This window comes from Syngnathus typhle, linkage group LG12, assembly GCF_033458585.1.
Source record: "Syngnathus typhle isolate RoL2023-S1 ecotype Sweden linkage group LG12, RoL_Styp_1.0, whole genome shotgun sequence".
Lineage (NCBI taxonomy): Eukaryota > Metazoa > Chordata > Actinopteri > Syngnathiformes > Syngnathidae > Syngnathus > Syngnathus typhle.
The window spans coordinates 6601403-6628968 of NC_083749.1; the positions used below are offsets into that span (position 1 = coordinate 6601403).

At 45.4% G+C, this 27566-nt stretch overlaps 1 protein-coding gene across 1 annotated transcript; it reads left to right on the plus strand.

Annotated features, from left to right (window-relative positions):
• The first annotated feature begins 3193 nt into the window (after positions 1-3193).
• On the plus strand, positions 3194-18923 carry smad7 (SMAD family member 7). Its single transcript, XM_061292471.1, has 4 exons — positions 3194-3662; positions 4555-4608; positions 8871-8942; positions 18043-18923. Exons 1-4 carry the CDS (start codon positions 3194-3196, stop codon positions 18579-18581), a joined length of 1134 nt encoding a protein of 377 aa, XP_061148455.1. The 3' UTR covers positions 18582-18923.
• The last annotated feature ends 8643 nt before the right edge of the window (positions 18924-27566 follow it).

Below are 27566 nucleotides of genomic sequence, written 5' to 3' on the forward strand. Positions count from 1 at the left end.
TCTACAAGAGCCCAACTTTTGCCACAGGTGCACTTAATTAGGGAACAGGAGGCCGCGTTCCAATGTTTGTGCTGTTTTAAGCACTTGGAATTATCCGACAGTTTATGTTTGGATTATTCTACCTTGTGCATTAAAAAAGAAGCAAGGATCAAACACGTATTTGCAGCACTGGGATGCAATCGTGGTTGCTAGATAGAAACTTTATTGATCATTGGGGGAAATTCAGTTGCCAGCAGTATCCACATCCAAGAGTGGCACACAAGAGGTTAAAGAACAGGTATGCAGTAGCTACATACGATTAAATAAATAAAACATCAGACACAACCGTAAGGCTTTTTATTAATAAAAAAGCGACCATGTATTATAAGGCATAAGAAATGGCCATAGTAGTATAATAAGGATTTTTTAATTAAATATATATACATAGTATAGTAAGGCTTTTGTAAAAATAAAAATACCACTGTCCGAGGTCCTGATGGTGCTGACACACGACAGTCCACTTGCCCCCCCCCCAAGGGACAGCTCCTGGCTATTTTAATAATAAAACGTTTTGTAAGGCCTTTTTTTTGCTAAATGACTATCTAGTAATGCCACAAACAATGATCAGAATGCTGTCTTAAGACTAGTATGGGAACATAGAAAATCTTATTGCAAAGAAAATGTTTGAAATTGATTTCCCCATTCAGTCTTTATCTTTTGCTTGCTGAACCGAGGTCTTGAAAAGGTTGCTAACTTGCACAACGGCCATTTGAATGTCGCCCTTTCTTTTACTAACCGAGGCTGCAGCCAAGAAAATGAAAGAAATTAAACCATCGGTGAGGGAGGTGAAAAGGACACAATGGTTGCCGCTTCCCCAGAGAATTTCATGCCGCAGTATGGATTTATTTCCACGGCTGAAGACATTACGTGGTAAAGAACAATGCTAATGCTTCTCTCTCCAGAGTGGCCCGCTTTCACCTGCTCGCAGCTTCGTTATGGGGTAGAGGGTGGGGGGATTGAGATTTGAGCTGGCAGATGGCTGAATGGAGGTGCTTCCAATGTGACATGGTCCTCCTTGTGCCGCTGCGCCACCGGGGTCATTTTACCGACGGCTCTCTTTTCACGTGACTGCAGCAAGATGGATGAAGCAGCCACTCGTTTTTTTCAACCCCACTTTACTTCAAGGTGGATGCAAAGAGTCGTAGACCTACACAGGCCAAAGTAGGACAGGGGAAAGTTAGCTCAAACACTTTGGGGCTTCTGTAGAAACATCAATGAATGAGTGTATACATAAATATGTACAATAAAAACATGCATGTAGACTATAGAATGTACATTATGTATATATTTTATGGTATATGTATAAGGTTTTGTTGTTGTATTGATATCGACTGAGTTGCATGGGCAAAATTCTCGGTGCAGACACAGAGGAAGGACAACATGGAGTCACTTCCACAAAGCTTTCCCCTGGTGACTGATTACTTCCAGACATGTTGCTCCAGCCCCGTTGCGCTTCCTCCTGCTCAGCAATTTTAAATGGCGCCACTGCGGGAGCATGGGACAACAGGGATGAGCAATTGACTACAACCATCTCCATCTTCTAACACACGTCACGACACTCATGAGCCCCCCACTGACGCCCCGACACCACTTTGCCCCCCCCCCCCAGCCAAACGGGCACATTAACATAGTGATGCCTGCATACAATTCCTCCTTGTCTGTCTTTGCGGCAACTACACGCATACACTAATGCAAATTCAGCACAATGACTGTCTAGACTCCACTATAAATTACTGGCGACATGCTAATAACAATCATTAAAAAGGAAGATAAAGACAAAGACTATTGAGATAAAAAGGTTTTGTTGAGAACTCCTGACTTAAAATTTCTTGCAAAATAAAAATATTTTTTGTGTATGAATTTTGTTTTAATGTTACATTTTTGCCCTCACAAATATGTATACTAGATTCATAATACAATTTTCAAAACTTGAAATCTTTTATATGATTTTATATCTGTCAAAGCATCGACTGAGCCGCATCCCCTTGAACCCATGACCGGAAGTGGATTCTCTGCTTCATACATATAAATAGAAGGGGGGTATTTTTTTTTTTTAGTGCGTCGTAAGCGTCCAGCAGGGGGCAGTCGCGAGCAAGCAAGGCTAAAATCAGTTGGGGTTTTTTCCTCTCTCGTCTTATTCTCGCAGAACCACATAGATTCCTCTCGATTTTTGTGTTTGAAAACGTATGTGTGTTTGAAATCTATTGAAAGTCAAATACAAACAATAATAAAGTCAATTCGTGACGGGAAACAGTAGTAATGGTGCACATAAAATTCGTGACGGATACATTAAATTGACAGGGAAACTTCTCATTAACATTACAAAACTTTCGAAACACTGCTTTACCAATGCCCACTTTTATTTTACATACGTATTTTACTAAGTCGAGTGGGACCCATTTTTTTTGCCCCGCAAAAGAACGTCAACGTGCTCGTGCTCGCTTGAGTGTGCGCGCTCTGCTTGATAACGCGCGTTTAGTGTTTGCGCAACAACACAATCGCATTTCTTTGTCAAGCGACAGGCTGTCTAGACGCCCATGTGACCGGGCGCGTCAATGCGCACTGTGGAGAGGACACACACGCAAACCACTAGCCAATCCACGCCACACGCGCGCACACACACATACACACATGCTCACTCACTTGTACCCCCGCCTGTAGGGAGCACACACACTCACCCACGTCTGCTTGCTCCGGTGCCACGCACATACTCGCCGTGTGCATGTAGAGAAAGGCTGCAGGATATCACGGACCTGAAAAAAAAAGAAAAACACAAGCCTGAATTTTGGATTTTTTAGTTGACGTGGATTAAAAGCTCTTTCGGGTCCCTTTTCGCCCTTTTACGTCACGCTGCTTGGTTGTAGCGCGAACGAAGACCCCTCGATGTTGTGAACAGGGAGCCACTAAGCGAGCGTGCCGAGTATCGGCGGCGGCCCAAAGGAGCAGGCTTGAGCGCCTGGCCGGGCTGCGGGCTCCCGTCTCCGGCGGCGCCCTGCTGCAACCCCGCCGCCCCGCTCCTCCGGCTCGCCGCCTCTCCGCCGCCGCCCTCCTCATCCCCTCCTCCGCCGCCTCCTCCGGACTCGGACCCGGCAATCTTCATGGTTTGCGGACACCATGCCCGTTGTTTAGCCGGGGAACCCTCATCTCGTCCCGCATGTTCAGGACCAAACGATCGGGGCTCGTCCGGCGACTGTGGCGGAGCCGCGCGCCCGTGGAGGGCGACGGGGAGGCGGACAGAGGGACGCATGGCCCCGGGAGCTGCTGCATGGGCAAAGCGGCCAAGGTGGCGGCCAAGTCCCACGGCGGGTCGGAGGCCGAATTAAAGGCACTCACCCACTCCGTGCTCAAGAAGATTAAAGAGAAACAATTGGAGGTGCTTTTGCAGGCGGTGGAGTCCAAGGGGGGCGCCCGAAGCCCCTGCTTACTGCTCCCGGGCAAAGTGGACACCAAAGTGGGTCAAGTGTCTTACTCCCTCCCCATGCTGCTCTACAAGGTGTTCAGGTGGCCCGACCTCAGGCATTCCTCGGAGCTCAAGAGGCTGTCGTGCTGTGAATCCTACGGGAAAGTCAACCCGGAGCTCGTCTGCTGCAACCCGCATCACATGAGCCGCCTCTGTGAACTCGGTGAGCAGACCTCTTCCCCCCCCCCCCCCCCCCAAAAAATAGATAACAAAAAAAATATGAAAATAAAAAAGATAATATGTAAACAAAATTAAGTGACTGTTGATGGCACTGGTGTAAAATAAACAACTAATATTTGAATTATGAATTACCGGTGGCTGGTACTGATAGCCTACCAATCCTTCAAGTAAGGTTAGTTGCCTTTGACAAAACTATATTGTCATTGAAGGTTTTAAAATGTTTTGTTTGTATATTAAAAGCTAGGCATTATAATAATAAAATACAATACTGTTTAAGTATTGTTTGCATTGTGTAATTGCACTGCTTTGTTTTAGTTACTATTTTATTTGCACGTTTTGAATTTTTTAAAAAGTTTTTTTTGGTTACTTTGGTGTTGTCGTGCTCCTTTTAAGTTTTCATTTTATTCAGTTGATCACTCTGCAGGGAAGTTTTCAAGTGCGTGTGTGAAACAGAGAGACAGATAGAGAAACAGAGAGAGCGAGAGAAGAGAGAGAGAGAGAGAGACGGAGGGAGCGAGCGAGACGGAGCGATAGAAAGCGAGAGAGCGAGAGAGAGAGCGAGAGGCCCCTATCTGAGTTTGTCCTAGACGGTGATAGCGGCCCTCCTGGCGCCAGGCGGCCCCCTTGTTTATCTGGCTGTCAGTGAAAGGCAATAGCCAGCCCTCGGGGCCTCGCTCTCTTGCTCACAAAATCCTCGGAGGGTGTGCTAAACCGACGGGAAATATTATGATGTTATTAGGTATGATAAGTGTTTCTAGTTTAAGTAGTCTTTGAAGTTATATGAAGGCTTGATTAAAAATGGTCTTACTGCCTTAGGTTTATGACCCGTGTGGTATGTTCTTACACTTTTGCCCCCCCTCCCTGTCTCCATACAGAGTCTCCACCTCCTCCATATTCCCGCTATCCCATGGATTATCTTAAACCACCAGGTGAGCTCACACGCATTCATGTTTGCATGAGACTGATTTGAACTCAATTGCAATAAAAGCCGAGTACGTTCCGGTCCAAATACTAATGGCAAAACAAAGCTCGCTCTTCGTTTACATACAATGTAAGAACGGTATTGCATGCCAGGCCACGAGTTGGCGACGTGCAACAAGCTTGAAGTGTTCCCAAATAGTCGTTGGATAACCTTTGTGGGGAGTATGTGTTGTATTGGATACATTTGTGTCGTGGCAAGACAAGTGTTAATAGCACGGAGGTTCATTATTGTTGCTTTTCCTATTTTTTTTTTTTTCCATTCAGCATTTTCTACAAAGTGTCATTTTATAAAGACTGGTTTTCATATTTGGCCACAAGTCAAGCAATTCTTGCAAACCCCGATGAATGAATTTGTAGATTGGTGATATAGCAGTTTAAAGTAAGCAACCAAGACAAAATGCTTTTGTTTCACATGCACACATTGAACTTTCATTTTAAGACAGTGGTGTGACTCATTTGAAAGAAATGCCACAATTTTTCAAATTTTCCATTGTGGAAGAATCAAAACGACACAACTTTGACATTTTCGTTTCGCCTGCGTTCTCAGCGTTTCCCGCAACCTATTAACAGGGTCATGCACTTACTTACTGCCGTAATAAAGTTTTTGTGTGACGAGAGTGAGCAAAATGGCAATTTATGCCGTTTTTGCTCCAAACAGCGCCACGCAAACGCCTCTCTCAAACTCCCTTTCTTCATAAAGCCACTTTTGACTTGAACATCTTCATAAGTGCAGCTTCTGCAGCGCATGTGTGTGCACATACATGATGGTGTGCACAGGAAGCAGCTCCATGTTTTGCTGTGATTTATGGCAGCAGCGCAGAGGCACTGAGGCTGGCTGTGCACTTCTAGCGTGGCTGGCGGCCAGCTGGCGCTCACAGCGGCCTACAAGCGTGTTTGTTTGCCAGTCCGTCTTCATGGAGCCCTGCTCACTTATTCACACTTCAGTCATGTTAGCGGGCCATGTCTCCGGTGTTGGATGCCTTTAATGTTAGCATGTGTGAGCTGTTTTTAGCGTCTTTGGTTGTTTACCAAGCGGCGGCAGTCTTGGCCTGTTTGTTTGTTTGTTGGCCGCCACGGCAGCCTGAGCCAGACGACGGTTGTCACCTCGGTGCCAGAGAGGCGCAGAGGGTTATGTCATCGTCGCCCTGTGAAGCGTGTTACGTTTCAAGTGTAGCGTGTCGCCACTCGGACTGCGCGATGATGCAGAAAACCGTCATTTATTACATACGTTGTATTTAGAGGAGCCTTCCAAGTCTAGATTTTAGCACCTTGCTACGAATATGTTAATCACAACAATACGGCTTTTGTATGACGATTACACAGTGATCACTGACCCGCCAGATGAGTTTCCTGATCGATAGAACTACTTGGTGGCATCAAAAGCCACTGCTGTGACTACCTGCATGGCTCCAGCCAAAGCGAAAATCGACATAGGTCATGCAATGGTATAGAGTGTCATTCCAAAGCAGTCTTTTCCTGCTTCTCTAGCTCTCAAGTAATAGAGAAAGAGAATGTTGAAACACAAAGTACGTAACTAGGCTTTGTAGTTTACAAAGTAATAACCGATCCCCTATCTAATTACGAGATGGATAAATGACTTGCTCATTTATTTTCTGGATATATTATTCGCTGCTTTTCATTTGTAGTACCTTGGCAGATTATATCATATGAAGTATACTTGTGTACAGTTTACTCAAGAGAAGTATTCTCAAGCATAATCCCAAGAAACAAAAGTAGGTCAGATCTGTGTAAAGTTTAACAGTAATAAATAAAGCCTGATTTTTTTTGCCTGATAACAAGAGATAATGTTACAGAAAGAGAAAGAGAAACTCAAAACAAGACGATCAACAATCCACTATCTCAGGTACTGGTACTTTAAAGAAACAATGATGATTCTGATGGCAACCGTGCAGCTTGGGTGCTGATCCCAAATCAAAATAATGAGCGCTGTCAACATTTGCACCCAAAGTTTTAATGCGAGGCTCAACATACCCACTGTCTTCCAAATATATGCCTACAGCGTGTATTCCATTAACAATCGTCGCATCTATTCCTGATTTAGGACTAGAAATGGAGTGCAATTCTGGCACTGTCGGAAGCTTTAGAGAAACAGAACGGGGATTCTTCTGGAAAACCACCTGGTAATGGCGTGGCTTAAGCGCAAACAGAAAAATGAAACTACAAGCAGCGTCTTTTCTAAACAACACACTTCTCTAGATTGCAAGTATTAATAGGAATGCTGATTCAAGTAACCATGCTGAAAAGTAAAATTGAGTATCATGCCTCGCGGCACCATTCCAAAGCAAGCATTGGAGCTTCCAGCTCAATGCGGCTCGAGAAAACTCAAGAAGTGAAAATTACAGTGAGGCAAGGGGCTTTCAAAGAAGGTATAACAAGCAATCATCTTTGCAGACCAATCAACAAACGGCCTTGTGTCTAGCCACGCCCCCTCTGATCCTGTACTGCTGCAGTTGAACTGCCACTTGGGGTTATATAGTGCACAGTGAGATGTGTCCATGTGGACAGGGTGGGGGGTAGGGTATGCGGGGGTCTCCTCTCATTTACGGGTGTGTGTCAGTGCCGTAAAAGAAAGCCGGGGGTCCAGACAATGACCCCTGCCAGACGAGCAGCTGGCTGGGGGTCCGCCGGTCGAAAAGGGAGAAAGTGGCTTTCAGTGAGTGGAAACAATAGGAAGTCATTGCAGCTGCAGCTGTGACTCCATAGTACAACTACACCACCCCTCCCCATCCCACCCCCTCCAGCCTCACCACTCCACTCCGCACCTGCCCCCGTGCTCCCTCCCTGTCTGCTTATCAACCATTATTTATTCAGCGTCTTACTAAAGCCGAGCATCACCACTGTCAGTCATGCTAACAACCAGTATCGCACGGGCTGAAGTAAATAGGAAATCTTGTGCGGATACAGGAAGTGATTATGCAACTGGAAAAAGCCCCTGGAGTTGTGTGGGAGCGCCACGGGAGAACCAGGAAATTAGCAGCTAGCCTAGCCTCTAAATCATCTGTCACACTTTTTTCCGCCGTTTGTCATTACTCAGCGGTCGCAGCTGCTATGGCCATCACGACCACGGGAGAGACTCTGCGGAGATGTATTAATAGGACAATAGGCCATAGACGGTCCCGCCCCCCGCCACTAGCCCGCGGCAGTTGTCAGTCACCCAATCGCCGGTAACTTCCTGAGACTTAGCATGCTAGCATTATCTGTGAACAAAAATGGTTTGAATCCACAACTATACCTATTGTACCGCTTGTCCTCATCAACCCTGGAACTTTTCATAGAAAAACTATTTCCATTTTACGCTGGTCATTACTCTGTTTTGGGCCTGGTACTTGTAGATTTAATACCCAGAAATGTAATTGTTCTCATGGATCCAGTACTTCAAATGGTACGTGTTGTACTTCAAGTTTTTGTGGACCTTGTACCCAGAACGCTACCTAATGTACTCCTTGATCTTGTAACTGTCTTCTTCAATGTCTGCCAAGTTGTTCATTAATGACACCTTGAGAGTATGTAATCTAAAGAAGGCCATCCATGTTGTAAAATCGCACGCCGGTCGTCTTCCTGGGGATTTTTTTTACGACGGCTAAAATTTACGACTCTCATGAGCAGGAAGTGGAGGTCATCCGTGTCACGGTCGCTGTCCGACACAGCATTGGCAACGACGATTAGTCCATTAGCCCTGATGTAAATTGCCACCTTGTTTCTTCTATGGTGGGACATAATCCACACAGTGTTTACCCCTACGGCCTCCCACCCCCTTCCTCAATCCTGCGGTCAGCTGTGAACTGTTGCCCTGGCGACCAGGGCCAGGCCGCTGGCAGCCAATGAAAGTGCAGGCAAGGCCGTCTCGGCCAAGAGAGGCTGTGTGCCCGCGTCGCTCGTTAGCACGACCGCGGTGGTAGCGAGGCCTTGCCAATAAAACCTCTGTTCCCGAATACATCGTACCGCGATGCCTCTGACCCCTTTTTCATCGTTTGTTCGGCGATGGAGCCGCAAGCAATACCCCTTCCTTTGAATGTAGGGTTACCGATTCTCCCGAAGCAGTAGATTATGGGAGATTATCATGGCTCAAATTTATCCGTCAGTGTCTTCATCAGGCATTGATTTCAGCTTGGTGATTGACGGCCTTGCAGCTGTTTCTTTGCCGTCTCCCCCCTCACTAATACCAAGTCTTCGTCTGTCTCTGCTCCAGATTCTCCGGACTCAGGACCCTCATCCAGTGAGACCGGAGGAACAACCTACTCGGCCCCTGTGGGGCTTTCAGGTAAATATCTTGATTGCGTGTTTTCCCACTATAAGTCAAGAAGACGATGCAGGGTGGTGGTGTTTGGAACACACTCTTGGTATTGTTCATGTGCAAACCCAAAGCCAAGTGAAGCGAGCAAGAGACAGACACATTTTTTTTCCCAGGCCCTAGTTCAGGGCTTCCTTGGCTTTCCTTTCCCAAAATCCTCTTTGGCCGCCTTCCCAAACCGGGGCCGCGTTCGTGGGCAGAGTTGTTCTCTCTGGGCCCTCAGCTGGTTCTCATTACCGGGCCCTTTTAAAGCCTGTTTTATGTCAGTTGGTGTTTGCTGCCATACTCCACGCCCACCCCTCTCTACTCCACAGCACCACCACCGCCCTAAGCCCTGCTTTGTTTGGTGTCGGCGGAGAACTAGAATCCGTCTCATTCTGGACATGAAAGTCGTTCTTGCGTGTATTAACTTGACAGCTTTTACTTTAAACTGTGAAACCCTAGAACCGGAGTAGTACACACACACAAGTACTTCTTGCTGCCACTTGTTTCTGAATGGGCTGTGCCCTCCTCCCCTAGTTTCCTTCCTGTCAGCAAGCAGCTCTGTGAATGGGCCTCCTCAGCTAAGATGGGAGAAAAGCAGTGCCCTCATGGTTTTCCCTGGCAAGCCGCTGCACCTTCCCCCTCTCACCTCCCCTACGCCCTCCCTCGGGGGCCCTGACAAAAGAAACATGGCTCTCCCAGAAGGCCTGCCGGTGACCTTCTAGCTCCCTCAAATCGCCCCTTTTTTATGTTCCCCTCCAGACAGATTGAAGAGGGGAGGCGGGTCAGCAAAGGGAAGGTTTTTTTTTTTTCTTTCAGGGGTGTTGTTGAGGGTGATCCAACTTGAATATTTAAGTGATCGTTGACTGTGGCGCATGACCCACAAACTAGGAAAAAGAGATCCGATCCGGGAGAGGAGGAGTTCAGCGAGCCGCCGCGACAGTGACAAGCGCAAATGCAAGCCGGGCTGCCTGCCAGGCTAGTGGCTTCTCACCGCCTCGCGTCATCCGCTTGGAACACGACACAGAACAGGGAGGGACGGTTGGGGAAGTGGGGGTTGAGGGGGGGAGGGCAGTTGATTGAGCGGGTTTCAGTTGACCGCAGAAACTGATGAGAGGGATCACCAAGTGTTTTGTGAATGAAGAGAGGCAGGGACTTTAGTACCACCGCCAAGGAGGTTTTCACCGCACTTTGTTACACAAAATGGAGTCCTTAGAGGATAGTGGGTCACAACCTGAATTATTGCCATCCGCATGCATATAATAGTTTCAACATGGTTTTGTTTACGTTGATAGCTTAGCAATTTCTCGACACGAATCCGCCACAAAATATTTGCTTGCTGTCAGATTTGAGCAAAACCATTTCCCCCAGGAGAGCAGGGTAGAGTCAGTTTGAAGATATGCTCAAAACCAAGTAAATCAATTCTAACCAAATTTAGTAGTTCAGGGAAACCACCATAGAACACATGGTGCATTAGTATCAAAATTGCCTTTGTTCAAATTTGTTACTTTTATTAGCATAACATTTCCCTCTATTCCTCATGTAATAATACATCAATCCCCAATGACACAAGTGGGGCGGCTGGAAAATCAATGTCTGCGTCTAATCTAATCCAAATTAGGATTGTCTGGCGTTCCTTGGCGGAGGTTGGTGCTGGATTTAGCGTTTGCGTGTGGATTTCTCTCCACCCACCACGTGGTTCCTGCGCACGGGGCACGGGCCCACGTCTGCTTCTGTTTTTAACGAGAAATGATGAGAGGGCTGTTGAAATTCTGGCAAAGGGCCCAAATAGCCGACGTGACGCAGGCGTAGGCCGCTGTGTGTTGAAGTGCGCTGTCTGAAATGCTCTTATTTGGGGAAGAGACGCTTTAACTGGACTTATTGGGATTGTTTGTGTGCTCTTGGATGTGGACAGTGCTGCTAACGTCTTAGCAGTGTGTTAGTGGCGTGCCTCCTGGTGCCACCCGGGACTGACTGGGATCCTGTCAGGCTGCGATCTCTCTCTCTCACACATACACACACACTCACACAGGGATAGAATGACCACGGTGCAAGCCCTGGCCCGCTGCCCACTGTCACACAAGCGCTTCCTCCCGCCGTGGTTTTAAATTTAGCCAGGCTTTTTCTTTTTTTAATTCCCCTCACCCGGCAGCCTGTGTGCGGGCAAAATGGGATTTTTTTTTGTTTAGTGGTTTTGAACTTTTATTTACACTTAATATATTTTTGACTGAATACTTTTATTTTTCACCCGTCCTCACTAATAATTTTTTTTCAACCTTTTACAAAGTTACTTTTTGTCTTACTAATTCTAACCAGTGTCACCGTAGTCACCTATAGAATAACACCTGCACTTTTTAAAAATTCCATCCTGCTCTCCACATCTCTGTCACAATGTCAATTAGTTGGGGTCTTAATCCGCTGGAGGTGCAAACTCCATCATTGTCTCCGGCAAGGGGATTAAATTTAGTCCAGGCTCATTAAATCAAACCTGCCGTCATGACGACTGCCCTATTTTTTTATATATTCATTAATGACGGGAAGTCAAGTGTCACCCTCATAACCCAGTAGATATATATATATATATATTTTCTTTTTAAACCGGAAACTTACTTCGAGCTTGACTGCTGAACAGAGTGCCCTCAGTGTTCCTCAGCGTTCCAGCTCCTGCGCTCCCAGTATTCCCGCCTTGTTTGGGTTAGCGGCAAGAGGAAAGGGCCGCGCAGGATATGACCTCATGTCTTTGAGCTGGCGGGGAAAAGGAGTCTTATTAAAAAAAAAAAAACGCTCACGTACAGGCAAAGGAAAAATAAGAACAACGGAATATTTTTGTTAGCGTAACTCACCAGTTCAATGAGATTATCTCTGCTGGTTTTTACTTTTTCATTGGTTTATTAGAATGATCTTAGAAGTCAGGAAGTTCTATGTAGTCATAAAAGTCTATCATGAGCATCGTTGCAGTTACTCCAACAGTGCACAAAAAGCAAGTAGCAAATCTAGTGTCCCAATACTTTTGTCCAGTGTTCTTCACTTCATTACATAGATAAATGTGAGAAACTGGAAGTGGCGCTAGAGTTTGGAGAGTCCACTGTCCTTTGCGTTCCCCCCCCCCCCCCCCTCCTATCTTGATGCCCCGTGTTTCCTTTAAGGAGGCAAGATGGCGTCTTTTGGGTGGAGGCCTCGTCCTCTGTAATTTTCAGCGGCGCGCGCGAGCAGAGATGTCGGCCGGGGGCCCCGCTCCCGAGTCGAGCCGCGGCCGGCGTCTCTCATTACTCCCCCACTTCCTCTCTTTGCGAAGCCGCCAAAGCCGCCTCTTGGCAAGGGGCGACTCCATTTTGGTTTTTGGCCCTCCTCTGTTTTCTCCACCCTGTGTCATTACGCCGCGCAAATCGAAAAAACAGTGAGGTTAGGAGGAAGAGGAGGAAGGAGGAGAACGGAATGTGGGCCCCGAGCCGCTTGCCTTGTACTGAATCGTCTCCCATTCTGAGGCGTTTACGGTTACCTTTAAGCAGGGGAGAGCGGGAAGGGGGGCCCAGAACAAGTTGAACATTGTTACTGTGGAAGCCCATTCTGAAACGAAAGAGGGGATGGAAGCAAAAATACATGCCTACGCGTTCCCACACGTGTGTTTGATTCCTGCAAGGCAGTTCCCCCGTCCCGTCCGTCTCTGCCCCGCATCCCATTCATTCATGTACGAAGTTCACTGTACCAGCCAGAGGTCACTGTTTTGGCCACGAGGCACCGGATTGTGTCATGACAACAGTGTGTTGCGTAATCACACACGCATAAGAGGTGTATATTAAAAACACAACAAAAAGCTAGACAGGCTCTGCTGGTTGTTCCCACGCCTGCTGAACGCCACAGGGCAACAAGTCTTCTTGGGTACAACTTGACTGATGACATCTTCAATGCCCTTCTGGTGTTAATGTCTATTGAGTTTATTGTAGAGCATCTATTTACTTTATTTATATTTTTTTATTACAGCATTTAAAAAAAGTTGTTGTCATTGTAGTTAGACTTAGTTTTTAATTTTATAATTGAAAATGTATTCTGAAGGATAATTATTTTCATAACTGACGACAATTATAATTCATTTTCCCCTGCTGGTTGCCATGTTCACATCCAAACTATATACCGCAAATCATACGTTGTATTTCATAACGGAACACACACATATACTTTAAAGACACACAGCCAGACACTGTCTATAGCGGGTTGTCTGCATTTCTTTCAACCACGGCGCCTGAATGGCACAGCGAAACAAGTGGGCGTGTCCACTAGTCCACTTATGTGAGTCAGCATGGTATATACGTCCGTGATGACATCATCAGTGCTCGCCTGGCACCCTGATGCTGGGCGACGCGGTGTTTATTTGTCCTGTCACCCTGGGAAATCTGGGCCTCGGGAATGGTGCGTGTGTGTGTGTGTGTGTGTGTGTGTGTGTGTGTATGTATGTGTGTGTGTGTATGTATGTGTGTGTGTGTGTGTGCGTGCGTGTATGTGCGTGTGTGTATGTGTGTGTGGTCAGCGCGATGAAGTGTTGCAATAATAAGTCAGTCAGCATGAGGAGGAAGGAGGCGTTCCATGGGAACAGAATGTTCTTCAGAGCATGATGATAATGTTTCTTCGTCATGTCTTGTCGGGGTCCAGACATGGAGATCATGTGATTATGTCAGCCAAACATTCCACTCCTTATCTCCCACCCCGGATGCTTCTGGGAAGAAATAGCATGTCTGCGAGTCATTGTCCAAGATGTGCAGATAGTGAAAGTGGGCCACTCCCATGCCAGGCTTTTCCTGCCATCAAGGCTCCATCTTTTTCTAGCTCAAATCAACTTTTTGGGGTCTACTATTGCTTGCTAAGACTCAACTCAAAGACAATATGAATGTTTTCTGCTGTCAAAAATAATTGGAATTTGAATAGAGGATTTTGAACTTCTGTTTTCTGTTTCACCTGCCACGCCGCTTTTGTGGAGACTACGAGTTTATTTTTGTACGTGTGTGTGCGTGCATGTGTGTGAGAGATGAGTGAGATGTCTTGGCTCAGAACAAACAAAAGGAATGCTTCAGCCGGGTGACCCTTGAACTTTTGGAATAGACCCCCGTCACCGCCTCCTCCCTGCCAGCTCGGGAGAGGGTGTTGACTTAGAAAATAAGGCGCCGCCGCCAAGAGTCCATTTCCTTCACGTCTTCCCCATTCCTGCAATGAGCCGCTGTGTGTGTGTGTGTGTGTGTGTGTGTGTGTGTGCATGTGCGCACGCGCGTGTGTGTGCGCGTGTGTACGTGGAGACAGACTGAAGTAATGATTAACCTTTTTAGACTGCGAGGACCCAGTCAGCCGACAACTACCTCCTCCCTCTTTTGTGCAGTTGCTTTGGCTAGCTTAGCATTGATGCTAACATAGCTGCCCCAGTCTACTTGAGGAAAGCCTTATTTTCCAAACATTTTGAGGTTTTCAATGAACACCGTCTGTTTTTATCATAGAGCATACTGTCGTCCGCTTCAAATTAAGATACGATAACAGTGTGCGCTAAATTGGCTAGCCTGTGCCCTCCCGCCGGCTGCCATTTTGATTCAAGAGCACAAAATGCCCGGTTATCATCTGTATCGTCAGAATGTGTGACGCGCGCACAATCTGCTGCGTTGGCAACGTGCTAACAGTGTTTTCAGCCTTCACGTCCTGCCAAGTTTTTGATGTTAGCAGATGGCAATAGGTTGAACAAAATACAAATGTAATAAATGCATCTTTATCATTACCATTTTTTGTATCCATGGTTATTCACTTCGAGGCTGGTAGGAAAAAAATCAATACCGTTATTTGCCGTGTTTTGCGATTTATACTGAATATGACTAAATCAAATATTGATATTGTGACAGTTCAAGTGAGGCAGATTATTTTCACTTAACATGAACGTCCACAGACTCCAAATTTATTTATTTTCTAATTTGCAACTCAATGACTTATTAGTCACCAAGGAATCGGCAATGTTGATTCAATGGAGAACAATCCTGATTCTGCGGTGTCTCGATTCGCCGACTTGATATTCCGCAGGCATTAAAAAAAAACGAAAAAAAAAACGACTTCAAACAGACAATTATAGTACAAAGTAATGAAATGAGGAATTATTTTAGGAAATTATTTTCCGAAACTGTCGGCCAAAATGACGCAGGCGGCCGGCTAACAGGCACAAAAGAGGGCCAACAGATGGCCTCGAGACTGCCGGCTAGCCAGATTATCCTTGGAGAGGAGAAGCGCTGAGAGCAGGTGGAGCGGCTGGCCGACAGACAGACAGACTAATGCCTGGACGGGCAGACATCCAGACAGATGTATATTGCGGAAGACGTCCCCTGCTTGGCCCGCCAAGGACGGGAGTCGCAGTCAGACAGCACCTATGTTGGGCGCCGCAAATAGCATCAGACTGTAAGGCGAGGAGAGAAGGTTGTCCGAAAACTGGCAACAAGATGCACTCTTTTCTCCCACGTGGCTGTTGAGTATGAAGTTGCCATGTGCTGTCAGGACAAGCTGTGAACAAGCTCCTGACATGGCGGACAAGCGCCTGTATCGCTTTCACCCTGCTAATAAATGCCTCTGAGGCTTCAGGTACCTGTGCCCCCCCCCCCTTTTTTTTCTAGCCAAAAATGTTGTTTGTAGAAACACTATTGCAACTTTACAAACTTTTTCTAGTTACGTTGCTACCCTTTGTGCTACTTTGTTTACTTTTTAATCTTTTATTACAGTGTGTCCATTGTGACCATTTCTCACAATATTGCTGTATTATCTGAGCAAAATGACAATAGTAAGTTTTTCAGAACAAAATATGGCCTTACTTTTGGATTAGCACTTTGCTGAACAAAAAGCCACCTTAACTCTTGTAACTTTTTCTGAGCAAACTATGATCGGCTAAAAATCCCTTTGCCCGTGACGTGCCTGCGCTCCATTATTGTCGCCAAAAAGGCCGTCTGTGCGGTAACCCATTTTTCAGAATTTTATCTCGTTTTGCTAGTTGACGTGTTTATCCTCCCTCGTGTTCTTATCTTCGGTCTTTGTGGCATTTAATGCGTCTTCCTGCCTGGGGCTATGGCGACGGGGGCGGGAACCAGCGGGCCCGGCTGGTGTCATCATGAATAGCGGGGTGTTTTCTGACATGCTCAGACAGGCAGCCCGGAGCTCTAATGACCTCTGACGCCAGGCCTCGTCTCTCCGAGCAATAACAAACAGACACACTCTCCAGGTCTATGCCCCCTCCCCAGTCACACACACACACAAACACTACAGACCCCCCCTCCCTTTTAACCCAGGTGAGTGCCACTACCAGGCTGTCAGCGGGGTCAGAGACGTTTTTCCGTCCCTTATCTGGAAGATAAATGCCTTTTTTTCCCCCCTTGCGTTTAGTCTAAGGTAGATAGTCTGGTTCTTGGGCGTCTCACCCTCCCCACGCTCCCCACGAAGATGGATTTACGATAAACTCCCCCCGAGGCCCGGCTGCGACCAACTTCAAAGAACACAGCTCTGCTTGTTTTATGGAAGGCTTTCAGTCGCTCCCACCCTCCCCCCACCACCTTTTGCCTAAAAGTCCCTCCCCAGTCTCCCTGATTCCGTCTGCCGGTGTTGTCTAATGAAGCTTAATGACAGGCCACGGTGAGGCTCGCTTGGACCGCCACAGATCCTGCGGCATTAGTGTCGCAGTTTGTCTGCGGCGGGACCTTCCAAATTAATGCTTACTTGAGGGGTTAGCGCGAGATGAAAGAAGTGCGGAGCTCAGAGATGGGGAAAAGGGGGGGGGCTTTTGCATTTGGAAGTAAACAAGTCCGACAGAGGACGCTGCAATTAGTCAAGGACGCAAAAGTTGCAGTCCAACTATGTGTTCCCCTCTCTTTGACACCCCTCCACTTCCTCGCGCCTCACTGGCTCCCATCTTTTGAGGGGGGGGGGGGGGGTCGCTTGGAGCCAGATTGCTGCGAAATAGAGATATGAGAAGGGAGGGGGCTGGAAATTGGAGCGCGGCCAATGCTACGCTTCTTTTTTACGCTCGGGGAAACTTTAGACTGGCTTGGCCTCGCCGCTGGCCTCCGCCATTCTGCTCCAACTACACGTGTGCTCCCCGACCAAGGAGGCTGGAGGAGGGAATGTTTATGGGAACGTTACTCAACAACACCAGCCCCTCCATCCCCCTTCTTTGCAGGACGATTTCCTGCAGAACGCGGTGGGATGATTGCGGTGACGTCAGCGCATTGTTGGCCCACGCCGCTAACGAAAACATGGCGAGCCAGACAGGCGATAAGCGCTTTAATGCCTCAACAAATAATGTAGTGCATGTGGACACTTGCCCGCCAGCGTCTCGCCGTTGTCGCATTGGCCTCCAGGAATTTCAACGTGGCTGCTTGCCACATGGCAGAAAGTAGGGCGGAGAGCGCTGTTATGCGGCATAATCAAGGAATTTGATGGACTTTGTTTGCTTTTAGAGACAGATGGTCATTTTCTGGTTCTCCTTTGGGTAGTATACACGGTAGATACTTTTTTAGCTGCTCTTAAATTTTGCAGTTGCTTTTCTGGCAGATAAACTTTTGTCTACAAAGCCTGAAAACAAGCCTACTATGACCATATTGCCGTCTGCCCTGTGTCAAAGCTACTAATATCCCTCAAGCACGTCGACAAGTAGGCCAACCGAAGCCCGTCTGCAGGGAGAACATAGTCTAGCTATTTTCACTGACGCATAGCGAAGTGGTTTGCTTTTGTAACCAAGTCAGAGATTCTTTTGGTTGGTTGGATGGTTGAGTGCTAATGCTATTGCTAGCGAGTGTTCAAGCAGTGTCTGAGATCGGAGAAGAGTTCAGGAACTGCTTAGGATGTTGGGATTCAACATCCATCATTTTTTGTGGGGTTACCTCTCTGGTCTGGGGTTTTAGGGCCTTTTCTCAAGTGCACTATCGCGACCAGCCGTTCCTTATTTCCGTCATTTCACCAGTCCAAAAAAAAACAAGACCAACCAATGTACAGTACTGTAGACCTTACAGACCAAGTTTCAAATGCTCATGACACGCAAGTTTTTTTTCCGAAATATTAAGTCCTGTTATTCTTGTTCCCTCTCTAGATTCGCTGGCCATGCAGGAGTCAGGGGAGCGGTCCCACTGGTGCGTGGTGGCCTACTGGGAGGAGAAGACCCGTGTGGGGCGCCTCTACTCGGTCCAGGAGTCCTCCCTGGATATCTTCTATGATCTACCTCAGGGCAACGGTTTCTGTCTGGGCCAGCTCTGCTCGGACAATAAGTCGCAGCTGGTGCAGATGGTGCGCGCCAAGATCGGCTACGGCATCCAGCTGACCCGCGAGCCCGACGGCGTGTGGGTATACAACCGAAGCTGCTACCCAATCTTCATCAAGTCGGCCACACTGGACAACCCGGACTCGCGTACGCTGCTGGTGCACAAGGTGTTTCCCGGGTTTTCCATCAAGGCTTTCGACTACGACAAGGCCAGCAGCCTGCGGAGGCCCAACGACCACGAGTTCACGCAGCAGCCGCGCACAGGCTTCACTGTGCAAATCAGCTTCGTGAAGGGTTGGGGACAGTGCTACACGCGGCAGTTCATCAGCAGCTGCCCCTGCTGGCTGGAGGTCATCTTCAACACCCGATAGCGGTGGCTTCCCCTGCCCCTTCCTCCCAGACATTATCCCCCATCCTCTTTTTTTTGTTCCAGAGGTTCAAAATGGATAAAGTTATTGCAGAAGAAGAAGAAGAAGAAACACAAGAGCTTCTTCACGAAAAGTGACTCGAGAGTTAATGAAAAATAAAGAGGCGAGAAATGTATTTTATGTTATATATAAATATATTATTAATTGTAAATACAAAGACGTTTTATATGCATCGTTATTTATGTATTGTGCAATGTGTTGATGAGAAAAAAGAAACTAAGATGCACTTTGCTTAATATAAATGCAAAACAAAGAAATGCCAAAATTAAAAAAAACTAAAACAAATATCTGCTTCATAGTGTGTTCTTGTTGCATCCACATAAATCCCACCAGCGCAGTCATTTGAGTCAAAGACTTTGAAACATGACTAATCGACCCTCAATTCCTTTTCCAAAATGCTCATAATTTCTTTTGAAAGGGTCTCCTTGCGCTCGAGTTATTTTGGGATGGGTGTCCTTGATGATTGATGACATCACAGGCGGGAAGCAGTGACGCACATCAGGAAGCCACAAAGTCAACAGAGGTGCCCGTCTTCCTCCTTGTCACCGAAGGAACGTGCGGAATCAAACAAAGAATTGTGGTGGCACGCCTGTGGAAATGAGCAACGAGCCTGACTGTGACCCACACAAGACAAAATGTGTGTGTGCTTGTGCGTGCCTGTCTGGGCCTCGTCCTGTCAGATGGCTGTCTCTGAAGCGGATTACGACTGTAAGCCCGCTTTACCCACTTCCACGGTTTCAAAGACCTACATTTGCGAGGCCTACTTTACACGACGCACAACAACACTGTGTACAACGTTCTGCTTGTAAAAGTGCAAACATTTAGGGCGACGGTGTAACAATAGCTGAAAATAATACACGCGCCGACAGTTAAAATTGCAAGACAATCAGTTGTCATGAATATTCACGAGTTTGACTGAACAGCATCGGGACCGCATCACATGACAGGACCACCCCGTTCCTTGAAGTCACAGGCCCTGTAATGGACGATACGCAGCGCTAATCCTTAACCTTGCTAACACAGTAGCATACAATTTAAGCGGCTCCAAGTTTGTGCAAGTGTGTGCGGCATATCCATGACCTCTCAGAAATTATGACCCTCCGATCCCACCCTGCACTAAAGCCATTTAAAGTGTTATTGCAGCCTCGCAGCTCAGGCTGTCAAGAAAAATACAAGGCAACACATTCCATCAGGCGTCTGCATACCATTGAGTAATAACGGGCTAAAAAATTTGGAAGTATCAATACAATACACTTTTTATCTTTAATTTATCAAATCTTGTCGAGGCTGTGTCAATGCGGGAAGTTGTGTGCGTGCACGCACACGTGACCTTCACGCCGATCTAAACATCCCCTCGATTGTTTGAAAGTGGAAAGCGAGTCATCCCTTAAAAGTTGATTTTGTTTGGAGGTGCATGTGCTATTTACAGATCAAGCGCTCTCGCCGCGGCCACGCATGTGCCTAATGTGCGTCAGACGTGTATATACAGTACGTCTATACATGCATGCTTGCATGAATGCATGCTCAGCTGCCTGTTTTAATAAACTCAAATGGATGGGGATATAGCCTGTCTGTCTGTCTGTCTGTTCCCAGCCGGAAGGGGGGGCGACAGGAGAGGAGCCAGGATGAGGGACACGTTGGCAATGGTGGGTAGAGTGAAGTCTGCCTATGATTACAGGCAGGAAGTTACAGTTGGAGGCAGCTTTGGATGTCTCGCATCCATTAAGCTTCTCTCTCTGAATGTATTTGGAGGATATCAGAAAAGCTTTCCGGAGTTTCTGTTTGGATCTGAACCGAGAATGATCTTCAATCAAATGTAAGGAAGTGTTCCTTCAATGATTTTTTTTTTTTCAGGCCTTGAATTCAATCGGAAACTCCCCCCACCCCCCTAGGGTAATTTTGATGCACAGATGACTTCTATTGTAATTCCAATGATATATTCCATGGTTGTTAGCGTCACATCACATTAGCATCACCACGCTATAACTTCCTCCCATTCCGAGTACATTTCTATAGGTTGCATGGATGTATATAGTATTATTAGGAGGATAACTCAAGCGAAATGTCAGTGAACACGGCCTATGAAATATGATTGATGGCAGCAATATGGCCTCAAGACAGCCGACAATCTCCTCTTTCAATAACATGATGCAAGGGAAAGACATTTCCCTTGACGTCGGCCTCACCGACTGACAGCTGACTTCAATAATGCAGCGATGTCATCTAAAGGAGGAGGAGGCGGCGGCAACGACCGCTCGGTCCTCACAGTTTTGTGTAAGGTGACTGACGTGTATGTGCTGATGACACCAGTTTACCAGTAACACCACAACGCCAACAACATACTCAACCGCTGGACAAATTTTACCCAGACCGTTACACAAGCACACGGTTGCCAAGCTGACAATATAAAGAACCAAATTGTTTACTTTTTTCAAAACTGGAAGACCCCTAACACTGACAACTACTGTAGACACACATTATTCATTTATGTCCAGAGTAATCTTTTTAATCGACGACACTGCAGAAATGACACTTGAACAATGTAAAGTATTCAATAAACACCTTCACTTTTTTCGTATACTGTCCACTCAAAATAGCTTAACACAAAGCCAGTGTTGGCAAGTAAGGTTAGCACACGGAGTGAAAATGTCAGAAATTTAGACCCATGTGACTCACTGCCGTTAGTCTCGTGTGAATGTGGAGCCAATGTGTAAAATCTGACTTTATTGCTCTTACAGTCTGTCATACCTGTCACTGGAAGTTCAATATTGCACTCCATAGCCTCTGAGGATATGAAAAAAAGAATTGCAGTTCTGCATAAAGTATTTTTGCCTATACAGCACTGTGTCAGAAAGATATTTACTATTTACTACTAGTGCACTAACATTAGCATACTTCCTACATTAAGTCTATTTAGTATGGGCAATTTTGTGGGGGAAACATAGGGGTGATGGGTCCAACTTAAGTTTTTGCTAATAAAAGTTGGTCAACCAGTTTCCTGTCTGGCTCTGCCTCTGTGTGTGTGTGTGTATTAGTGCTTCTTTGTGCAGTGCTGACTTTGCTGGATGTCTGTGCCGATTGCAGTAAATGGGAGCTGAGGAATGCGAGTGCAGGCTAATCATGGTGGGCCTTCAAGGAGTAACCAGATAGCAGCTAGCAGACTTCAGAGGAGCGGGAAAAGCCTCCACACAGACACACTGCCTCCCCAAGGAGACGCTTTGGCTGGACCCCCGCCTACCCCGCTGAACACCCCCACCCTGTATAAACCCTCCATTTGACCCAGACATTACCCTGAAGTGGTCAACTTACAATCAAACGTTTGTATTGTGTATTAAGAAGAATCATCAGCAAAACAATAATCAGTTGTAGAAAACAGTTTAAAAAATAATAAATCGACTAGGAACAATGGAGAGAGAGAGAGAGAGCAAGCTGCTTCTACCCGCAGATAGGAAACCTTCCGGAAAAGTATCAGCACTTTTATGCCAATTAAACATCTACGCAAAAATGATAATGCAACATCTTCTTCTGTTAGAGAGCTTTCCAGCAACACAAAAAAACCCTCATGAGAAATTAATCCCTGAGGCCAAATTTGGTGTCTGACATAAGTAAGACTATAATCAGAGCATACTTTAAGCATGTACACACGCGTGTGTTAGCGGGCACATATACACACCCACGCACGCGCGCACACACACAAGCACAATTAGGATTTTTGTACTTTCTCATAGCGTCGGACCCGCGGGCCTTGTTATATGAGGAGCTCGATCAAAGCAGGAAGAAAGCGATATGCAGAGACGAGGCAGACGTTGACTTTTGCTTTAATTATCTTCCTTCTATCCTTGGAAAGCGGGCGGAAAAAAGAAAATAACAGTTTATTAGTGAGCGAGCGAGAGCTTGCTAAAATGTATGTAATGATTGTTTTTCTTTCCTTTGTGACTTCATTCACTTTGCCGTTTACTTTAATGGTGTCACTGTTCGCTAGCATCCAAATTCTTGGATTAAAATGGCATTTGACATCGACATTATTATCACAAATGTCTCGTGTCGTTTTATTTGTTCAGTCCGGGTAAAAAAAAGTAATAACAAATTTCAGGTTGGCTAAGCCGCTGATTAGCATGTAGCATTAGCAACAGACCTCTGGTCATTGGTTGCTTCAAAGCAAAGTGAATAAAACTCACCTTTATACTATTACCATGCTAACAAGCAATAGGATTGTTTTTATATATATATTTTTTAAATGATTTTGTTTAAGTTGAAATTCTTTGTCCATGATAGCTGATCATTGTCAACATAATGACACTTGTATACTTTCTGAAGCTAATTGTTTAATCTGTGAAAATGTAATAAACAGTTACTTGGGAAAAGTCGGATTCACGATGCCTACGCAACAAATTAGCTTGTAGCATTGGCATGACCAGGTCTTTGACCATTTTGGTAGAATCGTGAATAAATCTTCACGTGTAAACCCTCTTTTACCTTCCAGTTAGAATCCTAATATACAAGTGGAATTATCTCATTTTTCTATCTTAAATGATGTCATTCATGCTGACATTTACTTTCAATTTACTTTCATGCTAGCTAGCTAGGGAATGACACCCAAGTTCTTGACATTTACTCTTTTAAAGCGTGGTAATTTTTAGAGTTAGCATAAATGTCAAAAAGTAATGAACAATTTTACAGATAGTTCATTTAAGGATAGCTGAGCAGGCCGCCAATATGTTTGAAGCACAATTGCAGTCCATGAACATGCAAATGAGACAAAAGTCTGTTAGCGCCGATATCCTTCCCCAGTAAAAATCATAACACGGTAATAGGCGACTCAGAGCGGCTGTTTGAATGAAATATCTTTTGTTCGAATTCTCAAAGCACATTGGATACCTTTCTGGAAGTGTTGTCTGGCGGCGTATTTAAGTATTAAAACTTCAAGTACAATATGACGTTTCACCTTTGGAGTGCTTAAGAGGACCTGAGCATAAGTTGGCGCAAGATAAGGATGACCAGATTTGGAAAGTAAGGCACCTTTTAGGATTTATTCACCCAGAGTGTGTAAGGCATAAGTGAGTGGGGAGATCACATCTTTATTTAAAAAGAAAAAAAAAAAAAAAAAAGAAAAAGAAAAGGGGGCATCAATATTGTTTGATAACATAGTGGCCTTTTATGCACGTTTAACGTTTGAAGGACTATGCCAAAACATGAAAAAAAAAAAAGGTGGATACAGCACCGCTGTTGCTAGGCAACTGCATGCCTCCAAGTCTGTGGAATTTAAGCTGTGGAAGACATCCAATTTTCCTGGGGACCCATTTCAACATTGTACCAGATAGAAGCGTCTGTGTACCGGTGTGTGTGTGTGTGATTGTATATGTGCGTGTATGTTTGAATGGACAATATATGTGTGTGTGCAGGATAAACAGTGAGAAAAACAAGTGTAAAAGCAAGAGGAAGGCCAAACGTGCTGAGTGTGCTTGTGTTCTACCTGGTGAGATTTGAACAGATGCTTACGACCTTGTTGCAATGAATAGAAGAAGCAACATCAACGTCTTGTGGAAAAGACAAATTTCTGGTTCGCCAAATAACTTCAAGTTCTGGCCAACTCGCTTGACCTCAATGTCATTGCAAACTTTTTCTATTGTCAAAACAGAAAGCCAACTATGCTGGACCAACTCAAGCAGAACATCGTCTTTGAAATCTCGTTAACTAATTAAGTAAATCTTAGTATTACAAATTGTCTCAAAAGCTATAACAGCATATTGTATTACTGTACTAATAATTAACAGTAAATTAAGAAACTGTGATTTCAACAGTAAAGACTGCAATTGTTCTATTCTTTGATTTTGTCATTTAACAAGACTCCAATGGATTCCAAGAGCTGTGTTGAACCACCAAGAGCTGTGTTGAACCACAAAGACCAATTTCTCAGCTTGACAATATCTTTGTTTACCTGTTGGGATTTGCCTGTGCTGTTTGGGTGTGAGTGAGCATTAACGAGCAGATTTGAAGACGATTAAGGGAAGAGGGAAAAGTCGCCGTCGTGGGCTTTTCCGCCAGCCAGCTGCTTACATTAGTGTGACTCTCTTTCCACTCAAGCTCGCTACTTGGATAATTGGCTCGAGGCGGGCGGGAATGATTACGTTGAACCAGTTGGTTGTGCAGTCACAGTTACCAATCACGTATGTGTGTGTCTGTTACTGTGACTGCATGGACCTCCTGGGACAGAATAGAACATCTGGAACAATTTATTACGTTGATAACGCGGTAGAAATGCGATGCACCTTCGGGAGAAGTGGAGATTGGGGAGTTGATTTCAGTGACTCGGCTATGTTTACGTTTCATGACAATGACCTAGTTAAAAAGCCATTAATTCCATGTTTAAAAAATAAAAATAAGCTTCACGTACAGACAACCGCCTAACTTTGTTATAAAACAAAACCGCCTAACTTATTTATGAGGGGTAACAACGTCACTATGTGATGTCCTATGAGATGAGATTGAAAAGCCTCGCCTCATTTCCCCCAAATACAGTATTTCGACCTCCTCCCTTCTGAGTATGCGGGTCATTTTGAGGACACCTATGTTCACAGACCAAACAGATTGAAGTCGCTTGTGATATGCAACATGGACTGCTTATACGTCCAAAAAAAAAGAGTCTTATATTGCCGTGCAGTCGAATACTTCAATTGTTTGCGTTTGTGCTGCATCGCAACGAAGCTGCCCCGCATTGTATCATCCGAACGCGACCCGACGCGCAAGCGACGGCTTCCCCATCTCGCACCGTCCCTTTCTTTACCACCAGAATCACACAGCGACGTACATTTAATCACGCACACCGCGCTGAGGCTTCGCACTCAAGTGACAGGCGTTTATGCAATTTGAGAGGGCCGGTCGTGGGAGGGCCAGTGCCAGGCTTTATTTAGATGGACTTGAGGTCCGCCTGCGTGGAGGCTGCTATTCAATCACAGAGGCAGGCAAAAGGCAGACTTTTGCTGCCCAACTTTCCAAAAAGAACAACAAACTGCTTTTAATAGGCAGAACAGGAATCTTTATATTACTTGTTCACATTCACATCAGCAGATATTATACCGTACAATTGAAACTGCTGATATTGAATTCTCAGCTGCTCATATCTAGACTTGGTATCTGTATATTTCTTGCTACATACAATGCCTCTATTTTTGCTAGGCCTGGCATGAAAATTACAATATCAATGCTTAAGAATAAATAGACCTGTTTTTTCCCCCCCAGACTATAAATGGCCATTTTTATTTGTGTATAGGCTATTTTTGCTGAATAGAATGTTGCTGACTCGTCTTACTTAGGCTTCTGTGACATTATGCACAGTTATCATTCACATTTTTAGAGAATATTTATTAATACATGTATTTTTAGCGGCATATGTAAGCCACTGCTGACTATTATTGTTGCGGTTTATGCTCACTTCTATGTGCAATACAGTCTACGGCCTATTATAACAGACTCACCCTGCTAAAATGACAGAAAACATTATATGCATGCTAGGCCAATATGTAATATAACAACGATATCATGAATTATAGCAGGCCGTATAAACCATATGGTGTTTCCTCCCTCTCACAGCAGTGCGTGAAATCTTGGCCCAAAATATTCAAAAACAAACCAAGAAGTGAGTCAACAGTTAGAGTCAAATGGAGAATACAGTAACATGGCGGCGCTGCCAGCTCACCCGCCAGTGAACCCTGACTGACACACGCACGCACGCACGCATGGCGCGAGACAGAGGAGGTGTGAGTGCCTCTGGAAAAAAAAACAAACGCCAGATGATATATTAAGTGGTTCGTGTAGCTGTGTGTGTGTGTCTGTGTGTGCGCTTGTCACCTCTTTCTGCACCACTACCTGAGTGTGACAGCCCGCCAGACAACAGGAAGCACAGGAGACTGTGTTTGTGTGTGTGTGTGTGTGTGTGTGTGTGTGTACGTGCGTGCATCACAATCAATATTTTGTGTCTCTAAAAGCGAAGTTTCAACATTTCAGGAACTAGTTAACACTTTTTTCCCTCATTATTAATAATGTTAAAAATCTAAAGCAACAGAGATGGCTCAATCGTTATTGCTTGTCCATGAACAGTGGCAAGTGATTATGAGTTAGAAATAATTTCTTTTCCTGGCAGTGTTTATTTGAGGGAGGCGTTTATTCATCTTAAATGAATAATGATGGTTGAGAATTTGGGCATAAGATTAATCGAATTACGGTTTCATCACTCAAATGCAGTTTTACTCGATCGCTATTGGTAGAGGTCAGTGTACCCCAATTTCTTTTTTTCTTCCCCGCCACAGCCCAATCTGCTGGCTGTAGTCGCCCCAATTGGTCCTGATGCAAGCAGATTGTAACATCTATTTTTCACTACGACTTTATCTCGATTTGTTATACTATCGGATACAATATATTGACCAAAAAACAACAACAATATGCTCTGAGGACATGCACATAACTTTCTGTTCATGCACAGATGATTATAGACGTGACCTTTAAAAGCCCCTCTGGATGCTGACACTTGATGCTAAGCGCTAGGCTGCTCCACAGTAGGACCTCTAGATTAAAAGGAGAAGAAAAAAAAAAAGTGGCGCTGTGAGTCACACTGTTTACTGGCGGCACCTCGCATGAGCGCACATAAATGTGCGAGCGAGCGAGCGAGCATGTGTGAGCCCAGGTGGTAGCCGCTTTGACCCGATTCGGTTTGAGATGCTCTACCCTACAGCGGTTTCAATGAAAAAGTGGGGATTCGCTTTGACACTATGAACCTTGAATAAGGCTGAGAAAATTGGTACAACAAAGAAAGGGGTGTAAGTTGCAAGGCACTTACAGTACAATCAAGTATAGTTGAATACCAGTAAAAATTTGCCGTAAATTTGAATATAAAGTAGGTATTATACTTTTTTTTTAAATTACTTTTACATT